Genomic DNA, 23669 nt, shown 5'->3' on the forward strand with positions numbered 1-23669 from the left:
CTCATAAGGCTATGTCTACCTAAGAAAGTAGAGCCGTGTGGACTACGTCACTGTAGGCATTATGCCGGTTGGTTTCCCCGTGTATTACGGGGAACCTCAACACTTTCAAGGTAATGCAGGCCTGCACAATTTGCATTTGTCTTAATTTTATGAAATGGATTTATCAGGGTTACTGCACCATTCAGACAAAAAAAGTCCATGATGTTTGTCTCTTTGGACAAATTTACATGACTTTTCCAGGCCTGAAAATTGAAAATACATTTCCATGACTTTTCCAGTTTTTCTTCCAGGCCGCGGGAACCCTGTTTATGGACTAGTATTTACAGCAGCCCTCATTCATCTGACGTGTTAAATGTTGTTTTTTTTTAATTGGAACTGGATAAACATGGCAAAAACCTGTCTTCCCCAACCGTCATAAGTGACTAAATCTGTGAGAGAGGTTGTAAAATCCTAATTTTTTTGTACATCATTTGTTTGAAAGCATGTAACCAAACAGAATGCATATTGGGAAGACCATGTACAACTGCAAAAAAACTTCCTAACTAATTTTCATCAACAACGTGACCCCCGAGACGTTCTTGCCATGTTTTTGCTTAATAGTTAAATACATATAAATTTGAAATTCTTTTTACAGGGAGACTCAACAATAATTGCATGCTCTGTGTACTGTGGTCTGTGTCCACGACCTCAGAGGATATCTTCAACTGCTAGATTCCCTATAATAAGTATTGCAGTTGACAGGCTATGTACTGTACACACCACCGTCTTCATTCTGCTTCCGTGTATTCATGTTCTTCTGCGACGAAGTAGTTATCCAAGTAGGAATGCAGGAACTCAAATGTGGGTCTCGCAGCGGGATCCTTGTCCCAACACTTGAGCATGAGTTCGTACAGGGCGTCTGGGCAATTGGCCATCTTGGGCATGCGATAGCCTTGCTTAACCTGACACTTAACCTCCTCGTCCTTCATACCTTATTAGAGAGAGAATGAATGTGTGTCCACAGTAATTGGATAATTCTTTACATGTCACATACAGCAGTCAGCGCTATGGGAAATTCCTTTTAATAACTAGGACAGTTGTAATACAGATGGCATAGTACGCTCAAATCAATGTTAGGTTCAAGGGCGGATCCAGGGGAGGGCAACGGGGGCCATGGCCCCCCAAAAAACGAAACCACCATCGTACAGCGTACACCACCATCTTTTCCTCCAAAAGAATTGGTCAGGTGGTCAGAAATTGCCTCAGATCGCAGCACACACCGTAATTTTTGGGACCAACTCTTTGGGGAACCAAATTTTTTTTTGCCCCCCTAAAAAAAATGGGTTCTGGATCCGCCTTTGATTAGGTTTCGCCCTTCATCAAGACACCGACGCGTCGCGACGTATAAACACTAAACTCAGCGTGTTGCATCCCGAGTGAAAGTTGGAAAAAATCACTCGGATGGGATTCGAACCCACGAACTCCTGCTTTCTATAGTGCAGACGTCTCACCACTCGACCGCCGAACTTGCAGGATCGGTTGGCTGGTTTGAATCTGATGTACATGTAGCAGCGGGTACTAAGATGGAATTTGGGGTATGTAAATCAATATTAGGTTTTGCCCTTCGCCGACGTAGACATACTGACTCCATATCAGCAAGAAATGACGATTTTAAATATTAACAGGGGGCTTGAATCCTTCAAAAAGTCAATAATGTTAACCAATCGTAGCCGCACCACAGACATATAACCAAAATACAGATGTAAATCAGAAATACAAGTTTACCTAAATAAGGACGCTGTCCATGTGTGACCAACTCTGTCAGCAAAATACCAAATGCCCAGACATCGGATTTGATGCTGTTGCGGCTTTGCATGAAAAACTCGGGGGCTGTCCATCTGAGTGGGATCATAATGCCTGCAAGTGACACAGAAACGCAAGTCACGCTCAACTTTTGAATAAGATCAATACAAGACAACAGATAATCAAACTGGGCTGCTTATTGAAAACGGTATGCACAGTTGCTACAGAAATTTGCTTAGGGACTGTGGAAAAATAATGTTGTTTTAGAAACTGCACCTTGGCTCTAACTTAATTTTGTATTCGATGACCATAAAATCATTAAGTGCGGTTTGCCCCAAAGACAATTGACAGTTCGAAAGAGAGGGGTGTGTTATGAAAACCTACTTCTTTCTGTTAATCCCAAATCATTTATCCTTGCCTCCGCAAAATCAGCCACCTTGACGATGTTGGCGTCTCCAACAAGTACATTTCTGGCAGCCAATCGACGATGCATGTAGTTAATGGACTCCATGTAGGCCATGCCAGATGCGATCTAGTAAAAAAAAAGTGATGTTTATAAAAGGTAAAATAATGGGAAATGGCCAGAAGTAAAGCTCGATAAAAGGACAAGGGAAAAATGATTTCCATGCTTACCCGAGCTCCAATGTCAACAAGTTTGGGCAACTTCAGGTTTCGTCCTTCGCCATTTTTAAGGTAATTCAACAGACTGCCGTTGCACATCCACTCCATGACAATGTAGAAGGGTTCCTGGATGAAGAACAAGAATTGCGGGATGAAACAAAATGCAAAAAAAAGCTTCTACACATATACATTTGGTAGGTGCATTGTATCCTAAAAATCTAAGCCCTCCCTACAGTAACCTTTGTAGTTGCACTTTCAAATAAGATTTTCAAAATATTGCTGAAAAGGACCTTATCTTCCTTCAAAGGACCTGATCCATACCTTAAGTGAACAAATACCACACAGTTGACAGAGGTTTGGATGGTGCAGCTTCTTCATGATGTTAGCTTCTGCCAGTAAGGCGGATGGACTAGTCCCCATCTTGGGGGTCTTAATGGCCACTGGGGTCTTTCCTTCCAAAACACCTTAAAAATATAAGACAGAGAAAGTCTGTAATCAGAAAAAAAAGTATAATAGTCAGTGCACCCTGCTGACTCATCAAACTCCCCGATTCAATTACTTTACAGGTAAATTCACATATTGTAATTAATTTAACAAGGCTGTTAAAGAATGAGTTAATTTACATTCTTCTTGTCCGCCATTGATTTCAACATTTTTCTCGAATAGCTAAAAGTTTCAGCATAAGCAATCATCAAATAGCCTGAACGAACGAAAGAAAGAGAATTATCTGGATATCTCATGTTTTCATTTTCTCAAAAGCAAACTCCTTAGGCAAAATGGCACTAGGAAAAAACAATCGCACCTTTCCAAACGTCTCCATACTGACCGACTGCAATTTTTTTTTCCAGCGTTAAGCACTCCTTGGGGATTTCCCAATCATCGTCGCCCAAGTCCACAGTCTTCGGAGTCTCTCTAGGGCAGGGGTAGGTTAGTTTGGTGCACAGTCCGTCAGCTTCACCTGCAAAGAGAAAATCACCTGTGAAATTTAAAATATTTCTGAACGGTTTAGCTGTTGAATTATATGCTAAATCGCTCCTTGACAAACGTTTTCGTTGATTTTAAATGCATAGGATCTGAAATATATATACTGATGTTACCCTGAAATGATACTTCAGGTTTAAGGGTTGCTGATAGGCTTAATGCCATGAACTTGCACAACAAGGAATCACCAAAGAAAAGACATTTTATGACGGCAAAAAGCCGAAATTGTAGCAACTTTTTGCGCTGCAATAGCTGTAAGATTGAGGTTACTGTCCAGGATGACATCACAGTTTTGCTCATGAATATGGACATTGGCATTAGCATAAAACCCCAAAAGGCACCAAACTACCCTGAAAATTGCCAAATGAAATTTAAAAAAAAAGAGTTAAATAGGACACAAATGTGCATTTTTAAGGATAGCATTAAACAATAATACATTGCATGGGCGCTTTAAATTTACTTCACGACTAGAATTAATCTGTGATTAAGTTACTTTCATTTTTCTACACAAGTTCTACAAATCAAACTTTTACCTCACTTTCAATCCAAAATGGCCGACTCGTGAATAAACAGTGCGTTCGATTACTCCCCCCAGCTTACTCGCGCCTGGCTCCTCGCGCAATGACAGAGATGCGCAGTGGAGCTAAATAAACGAACGGTTTCGGGTAAAGTTTCGTGCAAGAGCTGGAAACATGGGTTTTGCCAGGATTTTTTTCTAGAGGGGGCAAAACATGTTTTCCAAAAAAATCCTGTTTTTCTCAACATATTCCCGATTTATCAGTTTTAGGGGGGGGGGTAGGGACATTTTGCCCCCCCCCCATTAAATTTACAGAAATATGACTTCTCGCCTCTTTTCTTTTTGTTCTCTCTTTTCTTTTTGTTCTCTCCTGAAGACGGTCAGAGCATACTGACCGGAACGTCGAGTTTATACCTGTGGTTCTTTTCAGAACCATTCTCATATTCGCACATGGTGTTTCCGCAAACCTTTCATTATTCTCTCTTTTTTTCCCTTCCTTTTTTTGCTTTTCCGGGGGGAAATGTTTTTTTCTTCGTATATCATCTCAATAAAGGTCATGCATTGCAAAAATGACGATAATAAGACATGAATCTGGGACTGAGAAATATTTCCAATTTTGTCAGGATAATTTTTTCTTGACTCTTCATAGACTTTGTACACAATTGCGCAAGTGGTATCAGGTTGCAACATTTTTCCCAGGCTGCATCCGAGAGCACGTCCACGGCCTCAACGCCCAGCTAATACGCGGGGACGCGCTGACAATAACTCGTAGCCGTAGCTCCGTGCATAGAGCTGAATCGGGTTTGTAGCTCTATGCTCCGTGGAAGCCGTTTGGACACGGCCTGATGAGGCGCCCGCCGGACGTTGCATGGCCTTGTGGGATACTTACCAAAGTGACCGGCTCGGCGAGTCGGTCACTTTGGCCAGGCTCAAGTAAGCGCGAGAAGTCACGTGAGAGGTAAATCGCGCTTGCACGAGTAAGCGCGGGGGAAGTAATCGAACGCACTGAAGGCCCATAAACAACCTCCTCCCCGGTGCTTTCTTTATTTCCAACCTCGTTTGCAATAGTAAGCCCTGGATAGCAAACTTTCTTCCTGTATCCTGATTCGATATCGTAAGGCCAAAAAAAAATCTCCGGTTTCTGGTATGCGCGCGCGTCGCCGTAGCCATGCGCGTCGGCAAAACGATTTTTTTTTTCAATGAAAGATGATGTCTCAAAACCGCCAAACTCACTGGTTTGACTGGAATCCTGCTGCTGCACATTTTTAACGTGTTTTTAGATGAGTTATGGTCGAGAATAAGCTTTATGTGGCCTCTCTGGACTCCCAATTCCATATAGGCCTATTTGTACTAAGTTTAGTAGGGCACCATTTGCAGTCATCAGCCGACATTTGAAGCAAAAAAGTCGGGTAAAAAAAAAAAAAAGCCGCGTCGCCGCACCACTTTTTGGGCAAGCTCCATACCAGAAACCGGAGACTTTTTTTTTTGCCCTAATGGATTTATATTGTGTACTTGGTGTTGTGCATTACGTGTTTTCACGTTCATTGTAATTATTACGACCACACCTTCTTAAAGATAATCATTTCTTTTCCAATGTGTGAATGTTAATATAAAATGTGATACTGCATATAATCTGGATAAGATTGTTACATTTTAATTTTGAAAAAAAAATGGTGTTTTCGTAACTCGCACCATGCTCACGTGCCGCCACGACTTGATGCTGTTTTTACCCCAGACGCCACATACAAAAACAAGCGCTAAATTAAGGCATATGCAGGCACCAGACTATTCCTCAATTGCATACGTATTCAAAAATATTGCACAAATGATCCATTACCAGGGTGAGAGCGCAGGTAGTGATGGGCGTGTACTGCTTGACACCCTGGGAACGAGGTTGGCTCATATACGCCTGCGATTATTCCAAATGACCCGTGTCCCATATCATTGTGCACATGCGAAGTTGAAATACCGAACTAGCTAGTTCAGTTCAAATACTTTACAAAAGAGAGCTCCATCATGACCCCATACAGTGCCATTTCAACAATGTCTTTTTTAACTCGAAACTTGCGTACATTGGTAATGATCGATAAGCTCAACGATTACAGGAAACGAGGCGCCTCCGTCTATGTCATATGATCCAGTCTCATCATCGCCACGCTTTTGGATCCTGTAGTGTTTCACATTGTTGCCTATATCAGAGTCGTGGTCAAGAATCGATATTGAGAAAGCACCTGCGAAGGAAAATACTTCAAAGATTATCATTCAAAAAAGGAATGAAACCCTGCACGTGAAAAAGAATTAAGATGAACAACAAGCAACTTTTGGATTCGACCATATGGGCTCATAGGTTTAGCATGGCAAAAAATGTATGGTATATAGCTACTTCATACTTTACTGTTACAGCATTACTGGAGATATGGAACCCATACAAGGAGGTTCCTGTAAGGTACATCATAAAACGTTATACGATGGCTTAAAGTGAACATGCATGAGTGTACAATTTACTACCATCATATAATGTATAGGGTCCCGCTTTGGAGGTCGAAGCAATATCACAAACTTGTTTCATGCACAGAACAAGGACAATCAACTTGTCTTTATACCTGGGTTGCTCTCACTATCCCTGACAATGAACATTCCTTGCTGGACACCAGGCTGTAGCAGTTTCTTCTCAGCTTCAATGCGACTTATATGGCCAAAGTACCACCTGGTTAGAATTGGGGAGAATCTCTGAGTCAAATGCAAAGGTTTATAACTAAAAAAAAATGTAGCCAAAAATAACTTGTCATTTGATCAGAATAATGGAACTCAATTTTTTTTTATGGATTTATGAATTTCTTTGGCCGTATGGGGGACAGCATGTCCCCTGTCCATGCGTTTAAAGATTTTTGTTTGTTTGTTATTTGTGTGTGTTTAAAATAATGTCTTGTAAAAGTGTATTGTGGAATAAATGTGTGCTCGAGAGGTTTTTATCACTCTGTTTAAGACCGCTTAGAGTCTGGGTGCTGATAATTACCCGAGCCAGAGGCGAGGGTAATTATCAGCACCCAGACTCTAAGCGGTCTTAAACAGAGTGATTAATACCGACCGAGCACATATTTATTCCCATTCATAAATACCTTTTTGGTATAAAAAAAAATCAAATAATTCGTTCCAAATATCCTAATTTTGTTCAACAAGTTCACTTCATGCTTTTTGAAACATCCCTCTAGCAAAATAATGGAGTGTTCAGCTGGCGAGTAAGATGTAAACAGCCCTTTTATGGAGATTGACGCGCGCATAGCATGTTCTGCGTGATGTCGCGCAGAACGCACCTGGGGCGTTGCGTGTTGAATTTAGAACTATAACATTCCAGCCTCGACTCCAGGGGCGCGTGCTCGTTCCTTACACTACTGTAGGCGGTGGATTGAGCAACCTTACTCACGTAGGTGAGTAGCTGCACGGGCGTATGGGTGAATATCAGTGCCGGGGATGGCCTGGCGACATGTACAAAGTGCGCTCAACCTATGAGTGTGAGTTTAACCTGTGAAAACAACACAATTGAATCGTGTGCGTTGTTTGCATGATATGAGCATTTTGAAATTGCCCCTAACGAACAGGTGAATTTTTTGACGGGCCCTGCAAAAAGGACGGGCACATTGTAGGGCGATAGCACTGCACACCATGTCTTCGTACGTACATATACGTGAGTGGCATGCACAGGCACATGCATTTTGTAGTCAACTGAGCAACCATCACTGCACTGTATGTAGGCGGTCAACTGAGCAACTCTAATACAATATGGTATCGCCCTTAAACTACGCCCTACAGTTGTAGGGCGATACCATATTGTCCAGTAGGGGTAAATATCAGTGTTAAAGGGGTGACCGTATGGAGCTGTAAATCGGCGGGTGTATTGCTCGGAACAGCAGAATGTGCAGTGCCAAGTTTGAAGTGGTTTGGACGAGCGGTTCTCGAAAAAGCTGCAAAAAAGCAGCATTTTCTGAGCTTCAACGTGGCAGATTATATAGCTTAGAACATAACACCACGCACTGCCGTTCTTTTCAATTGTTAACGTCATGTAAAGCTAAAGCGCGCGTGCTCAATATGACGCAACAATGGAAAAAAAAAGGACGGGCATGCGCACGTGTATTGTAGGGCGATACCATTGTCCAGTATGGGTGAATAGCACTGCATACCATGTTTTCGTATGTACACGGGTACATTATTTTTGCAGTCGACTAAGCGACCATTGTAGGTTGTCGAACTTCAAACTTGGCACAAACTTTCACGTAAGTGTGCGTTGTTTGCACGAGCAGTTCTCAAAAACTCTGCAAGTATGCAACCTATACCAGTGGCAAAGCAATTTGCGTTTCCCGAACATGCACATTTTAGACGGGCACTGCACTAGTCTATCTATCTATCTATACTACAATTCAAGGAATCTCTGTCTGTCTGTCTGTCCGTCTGTCTGTCTGTCTGTCTGTCCGCCGATTATCTCCAGAACCGGGCACCGTATGGAGTTGAAAATCGGCGGGTGCATTGCTCGGGACAGCAGAACGTGCAGTGCCGAGTTTGAAGTGGTTTGGACCAGGGGTTGTCGAAAAAGCTGCAAAAAAGAAGTATTTTCTGAGCTTCAACGCGGCAGAGTTTAGCCTAGAACTCCGCGCACTGCCGTTCTATTCAGTATTATTGTTTACGTCATGTTAAAGCAAGAGCGCGCGTGCTTAATATGACGCAATGGAAAATGAACGGGCACGCGCACGTTTATTGTAGGGATATGAGCATTTTGAAATTGCCCCTAACGAACAGGTGCTTTTTTTTTTGACGGGCCCTGCAAAAATGACGGGCACATTGTAGGGCGATAGCACTGCACACCATGTCTTCGTACGTACATATACGTGAGTGGCATGCACGGGCACATGCATTTTGTACTCAACTGAGCAACCATCACTGCACTGTATGTGCCGGGGGGGGGGGTGACGACATTTTGTGAGTTTAACTTGCGAGTGTGCGTTCACACCATTGAATAATGTGCGTTGTTTGCACGAGCTGCAGTTCTCAACTGCCCCTTCCGAACACGCACATTTTCGACTGGCCCTGCACTAGTATCTATACTACAATTCAAGGAATCTCTGTCTGTCTGTCTGTCTGTCCGTCTGTCTGTCTGTCTGTCTGTCCGCCGATTATCTCCAGAACCGGGCACCGTATGGAGTTGAAAATCGGCGGGTGCATTGCTCGGGACAGCAGAATGTGCAGTGCCGAGTTTGAAGTGGTTTGGAAGAGCGGTCCTCGAAAAAGCTGCAAAAAAGCAGTATTTTCTAAGGCCTAGCGCGCCAGCATATAGCCTAGAACCCGGCGCGCACTGATGTTCTTTTCAATTGATTACGTCATGTTTGAGCAAGAGCGCGCGTGCTCAATATGACGCAACAATGAAAAAAGGACGCGGGCACGCGCACGTGTATTGTAGGGCGATACCATTGTCCAGTATGGGTGAATAGCATGCGTACCATATGTTTCCTGACTGCACGGGCACATGCATTCTGCAGTCGATTGAACCACTATTGTAGGCGGTGGATTGAGCAACCTTACTCACGTAGGTGAGTAGCTACACGGGCGTATTTGTGAATATCCTCGCCGGGGATGGCCTGGCGACATGTACAAAGTGCGCTCAACCTATGAGTGTGAGTTTAGCCTGTGAAAACAACACAATTGAATCGTGTGCGTTGTTTGCATGACATGAGCATTTAGAAATTGCCCCTAACGCACAGGTGCATTTTTTTGACGGGCCCTGCAAAAATGACGGGCACATTGTAGGGCGATAGCACTGCACACCATGTCTTCGTACGTACATATACGTGAGTGGCATGCACGCGTGCACATGCATTTTGTACTCAACTGAGCAACCATCACTGCACTGTATGTGCCGGGTGGGGACGGACGAAATTTTGTGAGTTTAACTTGCGAGTGTGCGTTCACACCATTGAATAATGTGCGTTGTTTGCACGAGCTGCAGTTCTCAACTGCCCCTTCCGAACACGCACATTTTCGACTGGCCCTGCACTAGTATCTATACTACAATTCAAGGAATCTCTGTCTGTCTGTCCGTCTGTCTGTCTGTCTGTCTGTCCGCCGATTATCTCCAGAACCGGGCACCGTATGAAGTTGAAAATCGGCGGGTGTACTGCTCCGGATAGCAGAATGTGCAGTGCCAAGTTTGAAGTGGTTTGGACGAGCGGTTCTCGAAAAAGCTGCAAAAAAGCAGTATTTTCGGACGCAAACGTGGCAGCTTACAACATAACACAACGCGCTGCCGTTCTTTTCAATTGTTTACGTCATGTTTAAGCTAAAGCGCGCGTGCTCAATATGACGCAAACAATGCAAAAAGGACGGGCACGCGCACGTGCATTGTAGGGCGATACGTTGTCCAGTATGGGTGAATAGCACTTCATACCATGTTTTGGTATGTACACAGGCACATTATTTTGCAGTCGACTGAGCAACCATTGTAGGTGGTCGAACTTCAAACTTGGCACAAACTTCGACGTAAGTGTACGTTCAACCTGTGATAACAACACCATTGAATCGCGTGCATTGTTTGCACGAGCAGTTCTCCAAAACTCTGCAAGTATGCAACCTATACCAGCGGCAAAAAATTCAAGCAGTATTTTCTGAGGCCTAGCGCGCCAGAATATAGCCTAGAACCCGGCGCGCACTGCTGTTCTTTTCAATTGTTTACGTCATGTTTGAGCAAGAGCGCGCGTGCTTAATATGACGCAACAATGAAAAAAAGGACGGCCACATTGTAGGGCGATAGCACTGCACACCATGTCTTCGTACGTGAGTGGCATGCACGGGCACGGGCACGGGCACATGCATTTTGTAGTCAACTGAGCAACCATCACTGCACTGTATGTAGGCGGTCGACTGAGCAACTCTAATACAATATGGTATCGCCCTACAACTACGCCAGGGCTACAGTTGTAGGACGATACTTTATTGTCCAGTAGGGGAAAATATCAGTCCCGGGGGGGGGGGGGTGATGACATTTTATGCGTTTAACTTGCGAGTGTGCGTTCACACCATTGAATAATTTGCGTTATTTGCACGAGCTGCAGTTCTCAACTGCCCCTTCCGAACACGCACATTTTCGACTGGCCCTGCACTAGTCTTACTACAATTCCAGGAATCTCTGTCTGTCTGTCTGTCTGTCTGTCTGTCCGTCTGTCTGTCTGTCCGCCGATTATCTCCAGAACCGGGCACCGTATGAAGTTGAAAATCGGCAGGTGTATTGCTCGGGACAACAGAATGTGCAGTGCCAAGTTTGAAGTTGTTTGGACCAGCGGTTGTCGAAAAAGCTGCAAAAAAGCAGTATTTTCTGAAGCCTAGCGCGCCAGAATATCCGGTTCGTTAGTAAGAACGTCATACACGCGCGCACACCACTGATTACTAGCGCCCATTGGCTGCAAACGCTGGAGCTGCGTTAACTTCCGGTTCCAATCGTGCAGAAAGTGCTGGAGGTGACGTCACACTAACGAACCGGATAGCCTAGAACTCCACGCGCTGATGTTCTTTTCAATTGTTTACGTCATGTAAAGCTCAAGCGCGCGTGCTCAATATGACGCAACAATGGAAAAGGACGGGCACATTGTAGAGCGATAGCACTGCACACTGTCTTCGCACGTGAGTGGCATGCACGGGCACGAGCACATGCATTTTGTAGTCAACTAAGCAACCATCACTGCACTGTATGTAGCCTAATGTAGGCGGTCGTCTGAGCAACTCTAATACAATATTGTATCGCCCTACAACTACGCCCTACAGTTGTAGGGCGATACCATATTGTCCAGTAAGGGTAAATATCAGTGCCGGGGGGTGACGACATTTTGTGCGTTTAACTTGCGAGTGTGCGTTCACACCATTGAATAATGTGCGTTATTTGCACGAGCTGCAGTTCTCAACAGCCCCTTCCGAACACGCACATTTTCGACTGGCCCTGCACTAGTATACTACAATTCAAGGAATCTCTGTCTGTCTGTCTGTCTGTCTGTCTGTCTGTCCGCCGATTATCTCCAGAACCGGGCACCGTATGGAGTTGAAAATCGGCGGGTGTATTGCTCGGGACAACAGAATGTGCAGTGTCAAGTTTGAAGTGGTTTGGACCAGCGGTTTTCGAAAAAGCTGCAAAAAACCAGCATTTTCTGAGGCCTAGTGCGCCAGAATATAGCCTAGAACACCACGCACTGTTTACGTCATGTTTGAGCAAGAGCGCGCCTGCTCAATATGACGCAACAATGCAAAAAGGACGGAAACATTGTAGAGCGATAGCACTGCACACCATGTCTTCGTACGTGAGTGGCATGCACGGGCACGGGCACATGCATTTTGTAGTCAACTGAGCAACCATCACTGCACTGTATGTAGGCGGTCGACTGAGCAACTCTAATACAATATGGTATCGCCCTACAACTACGCCCTACAGTTGTAGGGCGATACCGTATTGTCCAGCAGGGGTAAATATCAGTGCCGGGGGTTGACGACATTTTGTGCGTTTAACTTGCGAGTGTGCGTTCACACCATTGAATAATGTGCGTTATTTGCACGAGCTGCAGTTCTCAACTGCCCCTTCCGAACACGCACATTTTCGACTGGCCCTGCACTAGTCCTTACTATAATTCCAGGAATCTCTGTCTGTCAGTCTGTCTGTCTGTCCGCCGATTATCTCCAGAACCGGGCACCGTATGGAGTTGAAAATCGGCGGGTGTATTGCTCGGGACAACAGAATGTGCAGTGTCAAGTTTGAAGTGGTTTGGACCAGCGGTTTTCGAAAAAGCTGCAAAAAAACAGCATTTTCTGAGGCCTAGTGCGCCAGAATATAGCCTAGAACACCACGCACTGTTTACGTCATGTTTGAGCAAGAGCGCGCCTGCTCAATATGACGAAACAATGCAAAAAGGACGGGAACATTGTAGGGCGATAGCACTGCACACCATGTCTTCGTACGTGAGTGGCATGCACGGGCACGGGCACATGCATTTTGTAGTCAACTGAGCAACCATCACTGCACTGTATGTAGGCGGTCGACTGAGCAACTCTAATACAATATGGTATCGCCCTACAACTACGCCCTACAGTTGTAGGGCGATACCATATTGTCCAGCAGGGGTAAATATCAGTGCAGGGGGTTGACGACATTTTGTGCGTTTAACTTGCGAGTGTGCGTTCACACCATTGAATAATGTGCGTTATTTGCACGAGCTGCAGTTCTCAACTGCCCCTTCCGAACACGCACATTTTCGACTGGCCCTGCACTAGTCCTTACTATAATTCCAGGAATCTCTGTCTGTCAGTCTGTCTGTCTGTCCGTCGATTATCTCCAGAACCGAGCACCGTATGAAGTTGAAAATCGGCGGGTGTATTGCTCGGCACCCCAGAATGTGCAGTGCCAAGTTTGAAGTGGTTTGGATGAGCGGTTCTCGGAAAAGCTGCAAAAAACAGTATTTTCTGAGGCCCGTAACATGGCAGTATATAGCTTAGAACATAGCACCACGCACTGCCGTTCTTTTCAATTGTTAACGTCATGTAAAGCTAAAGCGCGCGTGCTCAATATGACGCAACAATGGAAAAAAAAGGACGGGCATGCGCACGTGTATTGTAGGGCGATACCATTGTCCAGTATGGGTGAATAGCACTGCATACCATGTTTTCGTATGTACACGGATACATTATTTTTGCAGTCGACTAAGCGACCATTGTAGGTTGTCGAACTGCAAACTTGGCACAAACTTTCACGTAAGTGTGCGTTGTTTGCACGAGCAGTTCTCAAAAACTCTGCAAGTATGCAACCTATACCAGTGGCAAAGCAATTTGCGTTTCCCGAACATGCACATTTTAGACGGGCACTGCACTAGTCTATACTACAATTCAAGGAATCTCTGTCTGTCTGTCTGTCTGTCTGTCTGTCTGTCTGTCCGCCGATTATCTCCAGAACCGGTCACCGTATGGAGTTGAAAATCGGCGGGTGTATTGCTCGGGACAACAGAATGTGCAGTGTCAAGTTTGAAGTGGTTTGGACCAGCGGTTTTCGAAAAAGCTGCAAAAAACCAGCATTTTCTGAGGCCTAGTGCGCCAGAATATAGCCTAGAACACCACGCACTGTTTACGTCATGTTTGAGCAAGAGCGCGCCTGCTCAATATGACGCAACAATGCAAAAAGGACGGGAACATTGTAGGGCGATAGCACTGCACACCATGTCTTCGTACGTGAGTGGCATGCACGGGCACGGGCACATGCATTTTGTAGTCAACTGAGCAACCATCACTGCACTGTATGTAGGCGGTCGACTGAGCAACTCTAATACAATATGGTATCGCCCTACAACTACGCCCTACAGTTGTAGGGCGATACCATATTGTCCAGCAGGGGTAAATATCAGTGCCGGGGGTTGACGACATTTTGTGCGTTTAACTTGCGAGTGTGCGTTCACACCATTGAATAATGTGCGTTATTTGCACGAGCTGCAGTTCTCAACTGCCCCTTCCGAACACGCACATTTTCGACTGGCCCTGCACTAGTCCTTACTATAATTCCAGGAATCTCTGTCTGTCAGTCTGTCTGTCTGTCCGTCGATTATCTCCAGAACCGGGCACCGTATGAAGTTGAAAATCGGCGGGTGTATTGCTCGGCACCCCAGAATGTGCAGTGCCAAGTTTGAGGTGGTTTGGATGAGCGGTTCTCGGAAAAGCTGCAAAAAACAGTATTTTCTGAGGCCCGTAACATGGCAGTATATAGCTTAGAACATAGCACCACGCACTGCAGTTCTTTTCAATTGTTTACGTCATGTAAAGCTTAAGTGCGCGTGCTCAATATGACGCAAACAATGCAAAAAGGACGGGCACGCGCGCGCACGTGCATTGTAGGGCGATACCATTGTCCAGTATGGGTGAATAGCACTGCATACCATGTTTTCGTATGTACACGGGCACGTTATTTTTGCAGTCGATTGAGCGACCATTGTAGGCGGTCGAACTTCAAACTTGGCACAAACTTTGACGTGAGTGTGCGTTCAACCTGTGAAAACAACACCATTGAATTGCGTGCGTTGTTTGCACGAGCAGTTCTCAAAAACTCTGCAAGTATGCAACCTATACCAGCGACAAAGCAATTTGCACTTACCGAACATGCACATTTTAGACGGGCACTGCACTAGTAATAATACTGATAAACAGAAACTAGTGATTTTAATCTGTCTTCTTTCTTATCTTCATAAATTGCTGATGCTGAAGCCCTGCACAGATTGCAAATTTATGGAAAGAGTTAGGGGCATGCCCCTACCACCCCTTCCCTATTTTTGTTTATTGGAGATGACATCCTGTTATCATCTCATGAAAATGAATCTTTACGACATTTCCCCCAATGTAATAGTTGTATAAACTGTAAGCTATAATGGTCGTTCACCAGCCACTTAACATAAAGATAACAGAACACATCATCAGGACATCAGCATAAAATGTGCATTTATTCATAATGACTCTGGGCCATCTGGTAATGCCCAGACCCCTCCCCCATCCCAACGCTAAATTTCTCACGCCCCGCTTTTTGAATTTCCTAAAATACTGGTCCCCAACTTCGACGAGTACATTGTATGGCACAAGTGATCCCTAAACCGTGTTGAATCGCCACCCATCTTAAATTAACTGGGGAGTGTGTAGTTGATCTTGAAATAATTATAATTAGTATGTGTTTGCTGGTAATAGATTTCAAAAAGGAATTAATATTGAGACAAACGTGTAAACTTTTAGATTTCTTATCACGAGTAAAAAAATTGAATGTTTAAAACATAATGGATTTTCTTCCATCTCTCTTTTCTTATAGCGGATTGAACTAAAATATTATTATATGACCTAATTCATAGTTAATTTCCGAAATGATTTTCCCCCTTGTTTTGAAGCTTTTCAATAAAACACGATTGCAATTTGCTTGATTTTGATTTTCTGGTTGTGCTTTGTTATTGAACGACTTTTCCCCTCCGTGATAAAAAAAATGATAAAAATGAAACGAATCACGACTCCATGCAGGAAATACTCTTTTTGGCCTTTATATTCCATTTTTGGTATCTTATAAACTAAAATGAAGTTGCTTTTCCAACTGTTGTTTGTTACAATCTAACCAATGAGAAATGAAAGTGACTTACTCTTCTGTATCAATATCTCTTGCACGTCTGATGTAGTTGGAAGGGACATTGCCTTCTTGACCAGTCTTAGTTGACCTTGCATACCACCAGTGCTCAGACCTTAAACAACACCACAACAGCAACCAAAGGAATTACACATTTCTTTGGCGACTAAATTAAAGATGCATTCTCCCTCATTTTCTAACTTAACCTCGAAATATTGATTTTATTCAATTGCTGTTTTCCTAGCAATATAAGATTTATTCATTTTTGAATGAAACATGGAATGAAAAATTAACCGACATTTAGTTATATTTCTTCACAAACTGTGAATTATTAGCTGCCAGACAATAGTTCGGCTCCCTCAGGTCGGGTCCATTTTGTGCGCAAAATGAAAGCCCCATGTATCAAACGCGGACAACAACCGTATATAATTGTTATAGATGCCTTCGAAGGAGATCTAGCTTTTGCTGACACTCTTACGCCATACTTTTCACGCACATGTTCTCTTGTTCTTACGGCATCATCTAGCCCCGGGATCATGGGAGCACAGGACAAATGCATTACCAGGAGGGGGTAGACGACGTTCAAAACAGAACAAGAAATGAAGGACTGCCTTCAGCAGTTATATTAAAACCCTAACCTTGGGCCAACAACACTCTAGATCATTAAGCTATATGGGTCTTCCACAACGCCTGAATAAATCCCGTTATCTGATTGGTGGGTCCAGGGTACCACGCGCATTGAATTATTTGTCCCAACGCGTCCGAGTATGACCTGTTGTCCAACGGAACCCTCTCTGTCTCTGGTCCAACGTCTGATATATATATAAGCATGCAAATTATGCCACCCTGCGGACCAGCAGACCAGCCAGAGTCGACATGACGTCATTTCATTCTGAAATCTGGACTAAGCTGGTGATTGGTCAATTTTGATGCCAAAGTATGTGTAATACAACGATGGGCATATAGATATAATAAAAACCGACATTGGCTTTCAAAACGGGTTACCGAAGAACCGATGTAGAAAGCGCCTGCTGAATGGTCAGAATCTTGAGGTTAGGACGCAGTCTAGTTGCATAATTAATCGATGAATCTGTTCACATATCGACCCTTGCTGTGCAACAACATAATGAATGTTTCAGATTCGTGAAATAGTAAGATTAATTTCATGAGGTGAATTGCACTCACAAAAATTCATTATAGCCCGGCAAGTTCCACGAGGCTATGGGTTTTGAAAGAGGCGGAGATGCCCCTCGTCAAAACTGAATTTGTACTTACCTCTTATTTATAATATCTAGCGTTTCTCCTTTCTGAAAGCTCAAGTCAACTTTTTCTTGTGCCGCATAATCGTAAAGTGCAATGTATGTCGGTACTGCAATTGCAAAATATCGAAAGCCTAATTAGAATTAGGGAGACAAGCATTTTAAAACTGAGAAAAATGGAAGGAATCTACATACTACTACAGACCTACATCAGATGTGTGAAAATGATACATACACATGTATTTACATTCTGCATCTTAACAAACTATCTTTTGAACAACATCTCAAGAACATGGGCGTCGCCAGGATTTTTCTAGAGGGGGGCAAAGCAGGTTCCCCCCCCCCAATCCCTATATTTCCAGCATTTTCCCGATTGCTAATTTTTTCGAGGGTGGGCAGGGACATGTACCCCCCCCCCAACCCATTAAATTAACAACAATATGATTTCGCGCCTCTTTTTTTTCTTTGTCCTTTGTCCGGGGGGGGGGGCAAGCACGAAAAGCGAAAAGTAGCTTATCATGAAATGTAATTTTGTTCATACTTCATTAAAGGGGCAGGAGGTCCTAAAATCCACGAAAATTTCATGTCATATCGTTTACTTATCCTATTTCAAACATGTGGTTCAAAGGAAACCAACCTAATGTCTTACCGTTCCAGAGAAAAGACGAAAAAACCTTGGTTGTTTACATCGGACACGACGGAGTACGAATACGTTTTTCCTGTCGGTTTGGTCAATGTGCAATATGTACACGTTGTGTGTGCCTATACAGCATCGTGCTCGCGAACTGTGGTGGCCAATCACCAATGCACAAAATGTGGTTTCTTACACGTCCGCAAAAGGCGAACACTTTACGGATGAAATCACAACTAGCACCCACAGCTCGACTTTTTGGGGTCGCAAAAGTGGACCCCGAAATTCGTTCTCGCACGCATAATACAGGAATACCACAAAAATGCCCAGTTTTTAAAGGATAGTTGTGTGGATGTTTAGATCCTACTTTTAAATGTTCTTTCCGATTAACATCATTTTGTTCAAAGCGCATTTTGTAGCCCAATTGGGCTGTTCTAGAACCGTAGTGTCCCTCTAATCATCTTTCGTTTATCCATATCCTATCGCTTATTTCTTTTGAAGTCTGATTTATATTTCTCCGTAACAATTTGTGAACATGGGGGACCGGGAAAAACATGGAAAGAAACTTTAAAATTATCTCAAACAATTACGTTTGTTTTTGCGTCATCCAAGACAATGATCCCCACTCAGACCCAAGAATGCTGTTTGAAAATAATGGAAGATAAGGCTAGATATTTTCCATTCTACTTGTTTACTCTCTCCGAAACGTAAGGGACTCAAGGGTGAAGGCCTACATGATGTATGTAGCCGCGTGTGTGTTGCGATCTCTTGTTGTTGGATACAAGTATTCTTGTCTGATTTCACAACCTCAGTCAAACAAACAGAATGTTCATTCAAATTCGCCAAAGAAATTGGCAAGCGTTTTCACACTCGGTCCAATTTAGCGAAAGTTCAAAATGTTATCTTTATTTATCACCTGTGAAAAGTAGGCAGCAAGTTACGTGACTTGTGCATTTAATATCGTGAGCTTTGGATTTCTATCCCTCTCGGGAATTCAATTTGTTGTTTACGTTAACAAAAGTAACACCCCTCACGAAATAATTGGGGAGCTGTATAGCAATAGTGTTAATGCAGAGACTTTGTCACTTATTGCTCCTCCCCACCCAGGAGTAAATTGGGTATAGATGGTTATTGTAGTTCATTTTGCTGCTTTGCACCGATATGGCAACATTGAGCTGTATACTCCTCAGGGAGCTGAGATGGTATTTGGAATGTTTCATGGGCCCAATAAACAGGGTAATAATGATGTAGCGCCTTAAGCACCACTTATAGTGGATACGTGCGCTTTATAGATTAATACCTACTTTTATTATTATTAAAATGACTTAAATATTGAGAAAGCCTTATAGGAATGTACAGCTATTCCGAAGAAAAATATAAGTGCATACATGAAATGGAAATATTAAAAATGCATAACAGAGCTTTAAAAATGTAAAGTTTTAAAGTGACAGAAGGAATGTTGCATAGACTTACGTACAAAGACAGATTTTGCTCTGCAGACCAAGGTGACTGATTTGTAAATGGTGTAATCAATTTGTGGCATGGAGCCCCAAAAGTGGACAACACATTTTTTTGCTGAGAGAAGAATGTTAGGTTTGTTTGTTTGTTTGTTGGGGTGTTGGGGTGTTTGTTTGTTTGTTTGTTTGTTTGTTTGTTTGTTTGTTTGTTTTTGAAGTCGCGCAACCGTTTTCTTTTATAATATCAGTTTGGGAAATAGGCCTAGCAAAGAATCAGAAGAAAGTAGGAACTGTATTCTTGCTCAAAGAGGAGCACATCTACTTACCCTTCCCAACTTGTTCCAACGACCCGCTTTGAGAAATTTGGGAGTCCTGCTGGGGGGAGCTTTCGGAAATTGTACAAGTTGTCCATTCTCCTGAAACTAGCGCTGTCGTGCATAAAAACATATCCATGTCATAAAAAAATACAAATACAAACACTGAAGAAGTTTGCACGTCTGAAGAATATTATGACAAAAATGACAGCAATACGGCCCGACTGCACTGTACGTCTAAATCCTGGAAGCAAGGAAATGAGATTCGACATGGATCCACTTTAAGCTGAACAGGACTAGGGTATACTGAATCGTCTCAGGACAGACCGGGGGGGGGGGGGCACATTGTGACGGCCGATATTCCAAAACAACTGTGATGACCACAAGAGGGCGCTTTACTATTTTTGCGAAGTTTGGGTCAGAAACTGTATTTTTGGCATATTTTCTACATGTTTCTTTTCAAACGTGTTCAGATTTAGTACAAAATAAACGTTCTTTTGGATCAACATCCATCTAACTAAATAAACATGGGCTTCATACATTACCGCCTGAGGACGCTATATTTGTTTTCATGATTTTCTCGCAAAATTGGAATTTCCTTCAAACAAATCGACAACAATGAAGTACTATTTGGTAATGTTATAAACGCCTTACCTTTCTTACATGTACAAATTGTCAAGAATGACAATTCTTGACAAATGTGCAGAAAAGGTGAAATTGAAGAGCTACTTTTCGTGCCAGCACGCATTGGTCACGAAAAGTAGCTTATCATGAACTTTAGTCCAAAATTTATATTTGATAGGTTCGGGCAACAATGCAAATGTCCATGTGTTCATACAAAATGACGAATTTTAGATTAGGCAAAAACAAAGTCTCCGGTTTCTGGTATGCGCGCGCGTCGCCGTAGCCATGCGCGTCGGCAAAATGAAAAATTTTTTTTTCAATGAAAGATGATGTCTCAAAACCGACAAACTCACTGGTGTGACTGGAATCCTGCTGCTGCACAATTTTAACGTGTTTTTAGATGGGGTTATGATCGAGAATGAGCTTTATGTGTGGCCTCTCTGGACTCCCATATATTTGCACTTAGTCTAGTCGGGGACCATTTGCAGTCATCAGCCTACATTTTAAGGCAAAAAAATCAGGTAAAAAAAAAAACCGCGTCGCCGCACCACTTTTTGGGCAAGCTCCATACCAGAAACTGGAGACTTATTTTTTTTGGCCTTACTAGTGTAATGACGAATTTAAGATTACTAGTGCTTTAATCGCCATTGTACAAATGCCATTGCAACTACTGAGATTCTACAGAATTTGTTACGGTCACCAAATTTCAGGGCGACGGTCAAAGCGTTACAAAATATTTCATAGGGCTGGGCCACTATTATGGTTAATTTTACCCACCACACTGTTTCTGTTTTGAAGGGTTTCCTCTTTTTGAACGAATAAGCTGACTCCATTCGATTCCGTTGAGGTTTTTCGTTAAAGTCTCATGAAAACAGTTTTTAAAGCAATTTTTTTATACCAAAATCAGTGTAAAATGCTATCCTACCTGGTTCAGAGCGGCTCAAAATCTCCTCCATACTGGGCCGCTTTGTGTGGTCTTGATCCCAGCATTCCGTTAGCAGGTCACGCAGGGACTCAGGGCATGCTGTGGGGATTTCCAGGCGTTTTCGTTGGATTGCGACGGCTTTGAGCATATTAACTGCAGATTCCCCAGGAAATGGTGCCTTACCAGTGAGAAGTTCCCAAACAACGACAGCATAAGAGAAAACATCGGACTTGGTTGTCACTTTAGGTTTTGTCTGTGATTGAGGATCAGGTTCGCCCATGACCTCTGGTGCCATCCAAGCCCATGATCCCCTAATGCTACATGTACTGACTGTAACCTCACAATGCCTAGCAGTGCCGAAATCACAGATCTTCAGCGTGTCGTCCTGTGTAATGACCATATTCGGTGATTTCACATCCCCATGCTGGTATTTCTGCTCGTGGATGTATTGCAAACCCCGTGCCATCTCAATGGCCCATTTTATCCAGCATTGCTTTTTGAAATCTGACCAATCATCAGGATGTTGCTTTATGAGATCGTACAAAGATCCTTTTTCGGCAAACTCAGTCACAATAGCATATCCGCCAAAAGACAGAGGTGCAACTCCTAAAAACTCAATGATGTTTGGGTGGCGCAATTTTTGCAATATCAAGGCTTCTTCCCTCTTGAATCTGCCACAGTTCTTTACAGCTACAGTCCTTGGACCAGAGGGTGATGAATATGTTGCCATCCATACCGTATTTCGACTCCCAGGGGTACTTACTTCGGAGTCCCTTTTGATTTTGTCCAGACTGATCTCGATCAAGTCTTTTTCCTGCCATCACAAATTAATGAGTCAAATTGTTATTATTTTCCCACCATGCCATTTATATTCCCACTGAAACTCAATGTAACTAATAGCTCCACCACTTGAAAATAAAACAAAAACACGATGTCCAGTTTAGTTATGAATCCTGAAAAAATATTAAACGGGTTTGTTTCGAACTGTCTCAAAATTGAGATTTCTCGGACTAATTCCAATCGTGAAAAGGCTTCTATGCCAAATAACATTACCCGAATCCTAAGCAAGTGAGAATCTTATGCAAGTTCAATTTACAAGTGACAGTTAGTCAGTGAGTCGGTCAGTGATTATTGTCCCTCTGAGACCAGCAAAATCAACCGGAAAGGGCAGTTGCTCCGTCCAGGTCGACCCCAAGGTTCATAAAACAGAATTCGCCTAAAGCCTGTATAAGTGTATCATGCCTGTATACGTGTACAGTGATTGGGCTGCGGACAACTATCAGCCATTTTCCTTTTCGTATCATGAAACTTCGACGCATAATTATGTAGCCTCAATCACTCTGACTACCCCAGTTCATGAACACATTAGCAATACATGTATACCTATACTGACCATCTTGTGATCGTAGCAACCAAAACGTGAAGTATCCCTTGACGTATTAAAACAAAAAAATTACCGACTTTGCAAACCAATCATACGAGCATATTGAACACCAAACGATTCACAGTCATATCCTCCAGTGTTAACAGTCTAATACAAAGGTCATGTATACGGAGCCCAAAAAGGGACAGGCATGATGAAGTTTTTGTTTTATTTCGTTCCCTCGAAATATTATTTCATTCCCTCGAAATATTATTTCGTTCCCTCGAAATCATTTCGTTCCCTAAGAACAAACACATTAATGATCAATTAGGCCTACAATACATTGATTAATTAATTAAATTTATCAAAGCTGTATCATGATTTGTATAGGCCTGTTTACTTTATTTAAATTGAATGCAAAAATGCGAATTTAAATAGGGCTATAACAAATGAAAGAGAATGTTTAATTCAGCCTGTGTTACAATTTTTAAAAAATCGATTTCTGCGAATTGGATTGCACATTCGTTGTAATTCTTTACATGAAACGTTATGCACATTAATTTATTGAATGATGCAAAATGAAATTGAATGCCAGTTATTGCGAAAATAAACCCAGGATAAACCTCGCTCTCAAAATCAACGCCAAATTAAATGTATGTTTTACAAATTAAAATGTACATTTTTTTCCAAATCAAATACCACTCTTTTAATTAACTGTTTACTTTGTATGTGGTTTTGATAATTTGTAAAGCGTTTTGAAATTTTATGTAAAACGCTATAATTATTAAGAATACATTTTTATTATTAATATAATACGTGTAAAGGTAGCATTAAGGAGACACGTTATCGTAGTTTCTTCGCACGATGGGAGATATCGGTCATTAAATGTCACAGTCCCCTTTAAAGGCAACATTTTATAGTCGCAATTAGATTATATTTGTTGCTCGTGGTCTAATTAGTGAACATACCGAAATGCGTGGAAAAATGACAAGGGAATATTGGGTTAGGGCACATTGAAGTTTGAAAAATGTCTATTGG

General features: G+C 42.7%; 1 protein-coding gene across 1 annotated transcript; it reads right to left on the bottom strand.

Moving 5' to 3' along the window:
- Positions 1-767: 767 nt before the first annotated feature.
- LOC119741345 (tyrosine-protein kinase STK-like) lies at positions 768-22785 on the bottom strand. Its single transcript, XM_038217095.1, has 12 exons — positions 22662-22785; positions 21269-22082; positions 17334-17427; positions 16075-16173; positions 6505-6608; positions 5974-6132; positions 3206-3361; positions 2725-2867; positions 2416-2529; positions 2167-2314; positions 1765-1896; positions 768-970 (listed from the first exon to the last, which is right to left on the bottom strand). The coding sequence occupies exons 1-12, from the start codon at positions 22662-22664 to the stop codon at positions 768-770; spliced, it is 2169 nt and encodes a 722-aa protein (XP_038073023.1). The 5' UTR covers positions 22665-22785.
- Positions 22786-23669: the final 884 nt, after the last annotated feature.

Source organism: Patiria miniata, unplaced genomic scaffold, assembly GCF_015706575.1.
Source record: "Patiria miniata isolate m_02_andy unplaced genomic scaffold, ASM1570657v1 HiC_scaffold_5, whole genome shotgun sequence".
Lineage (NCBI taxonomy): Eukaryota > Metazoa > Echinodermata > Asteroidea > Valvatida > Asterinidae > Patiria > Patiria miniata.

Coding starts and splice junctions, on each gene's coding strand:
- LOC119741345 (XM_038217095.1), bottom strand. Junction 6,133..6,504: donor GGATAGTGAGAGCAACCCAG/GTATAAAGACAA, acceptor TTTCCTTCGCAG/GTGCTTTCTCAATATCGATT. Junction 2,315..2,415: donor TTGTTGACATTGGAGCTCGG/GTAAGCATGGAA, acceptor TTTTTTTACTAG/ATCGCATCTGGCATGGCCTA.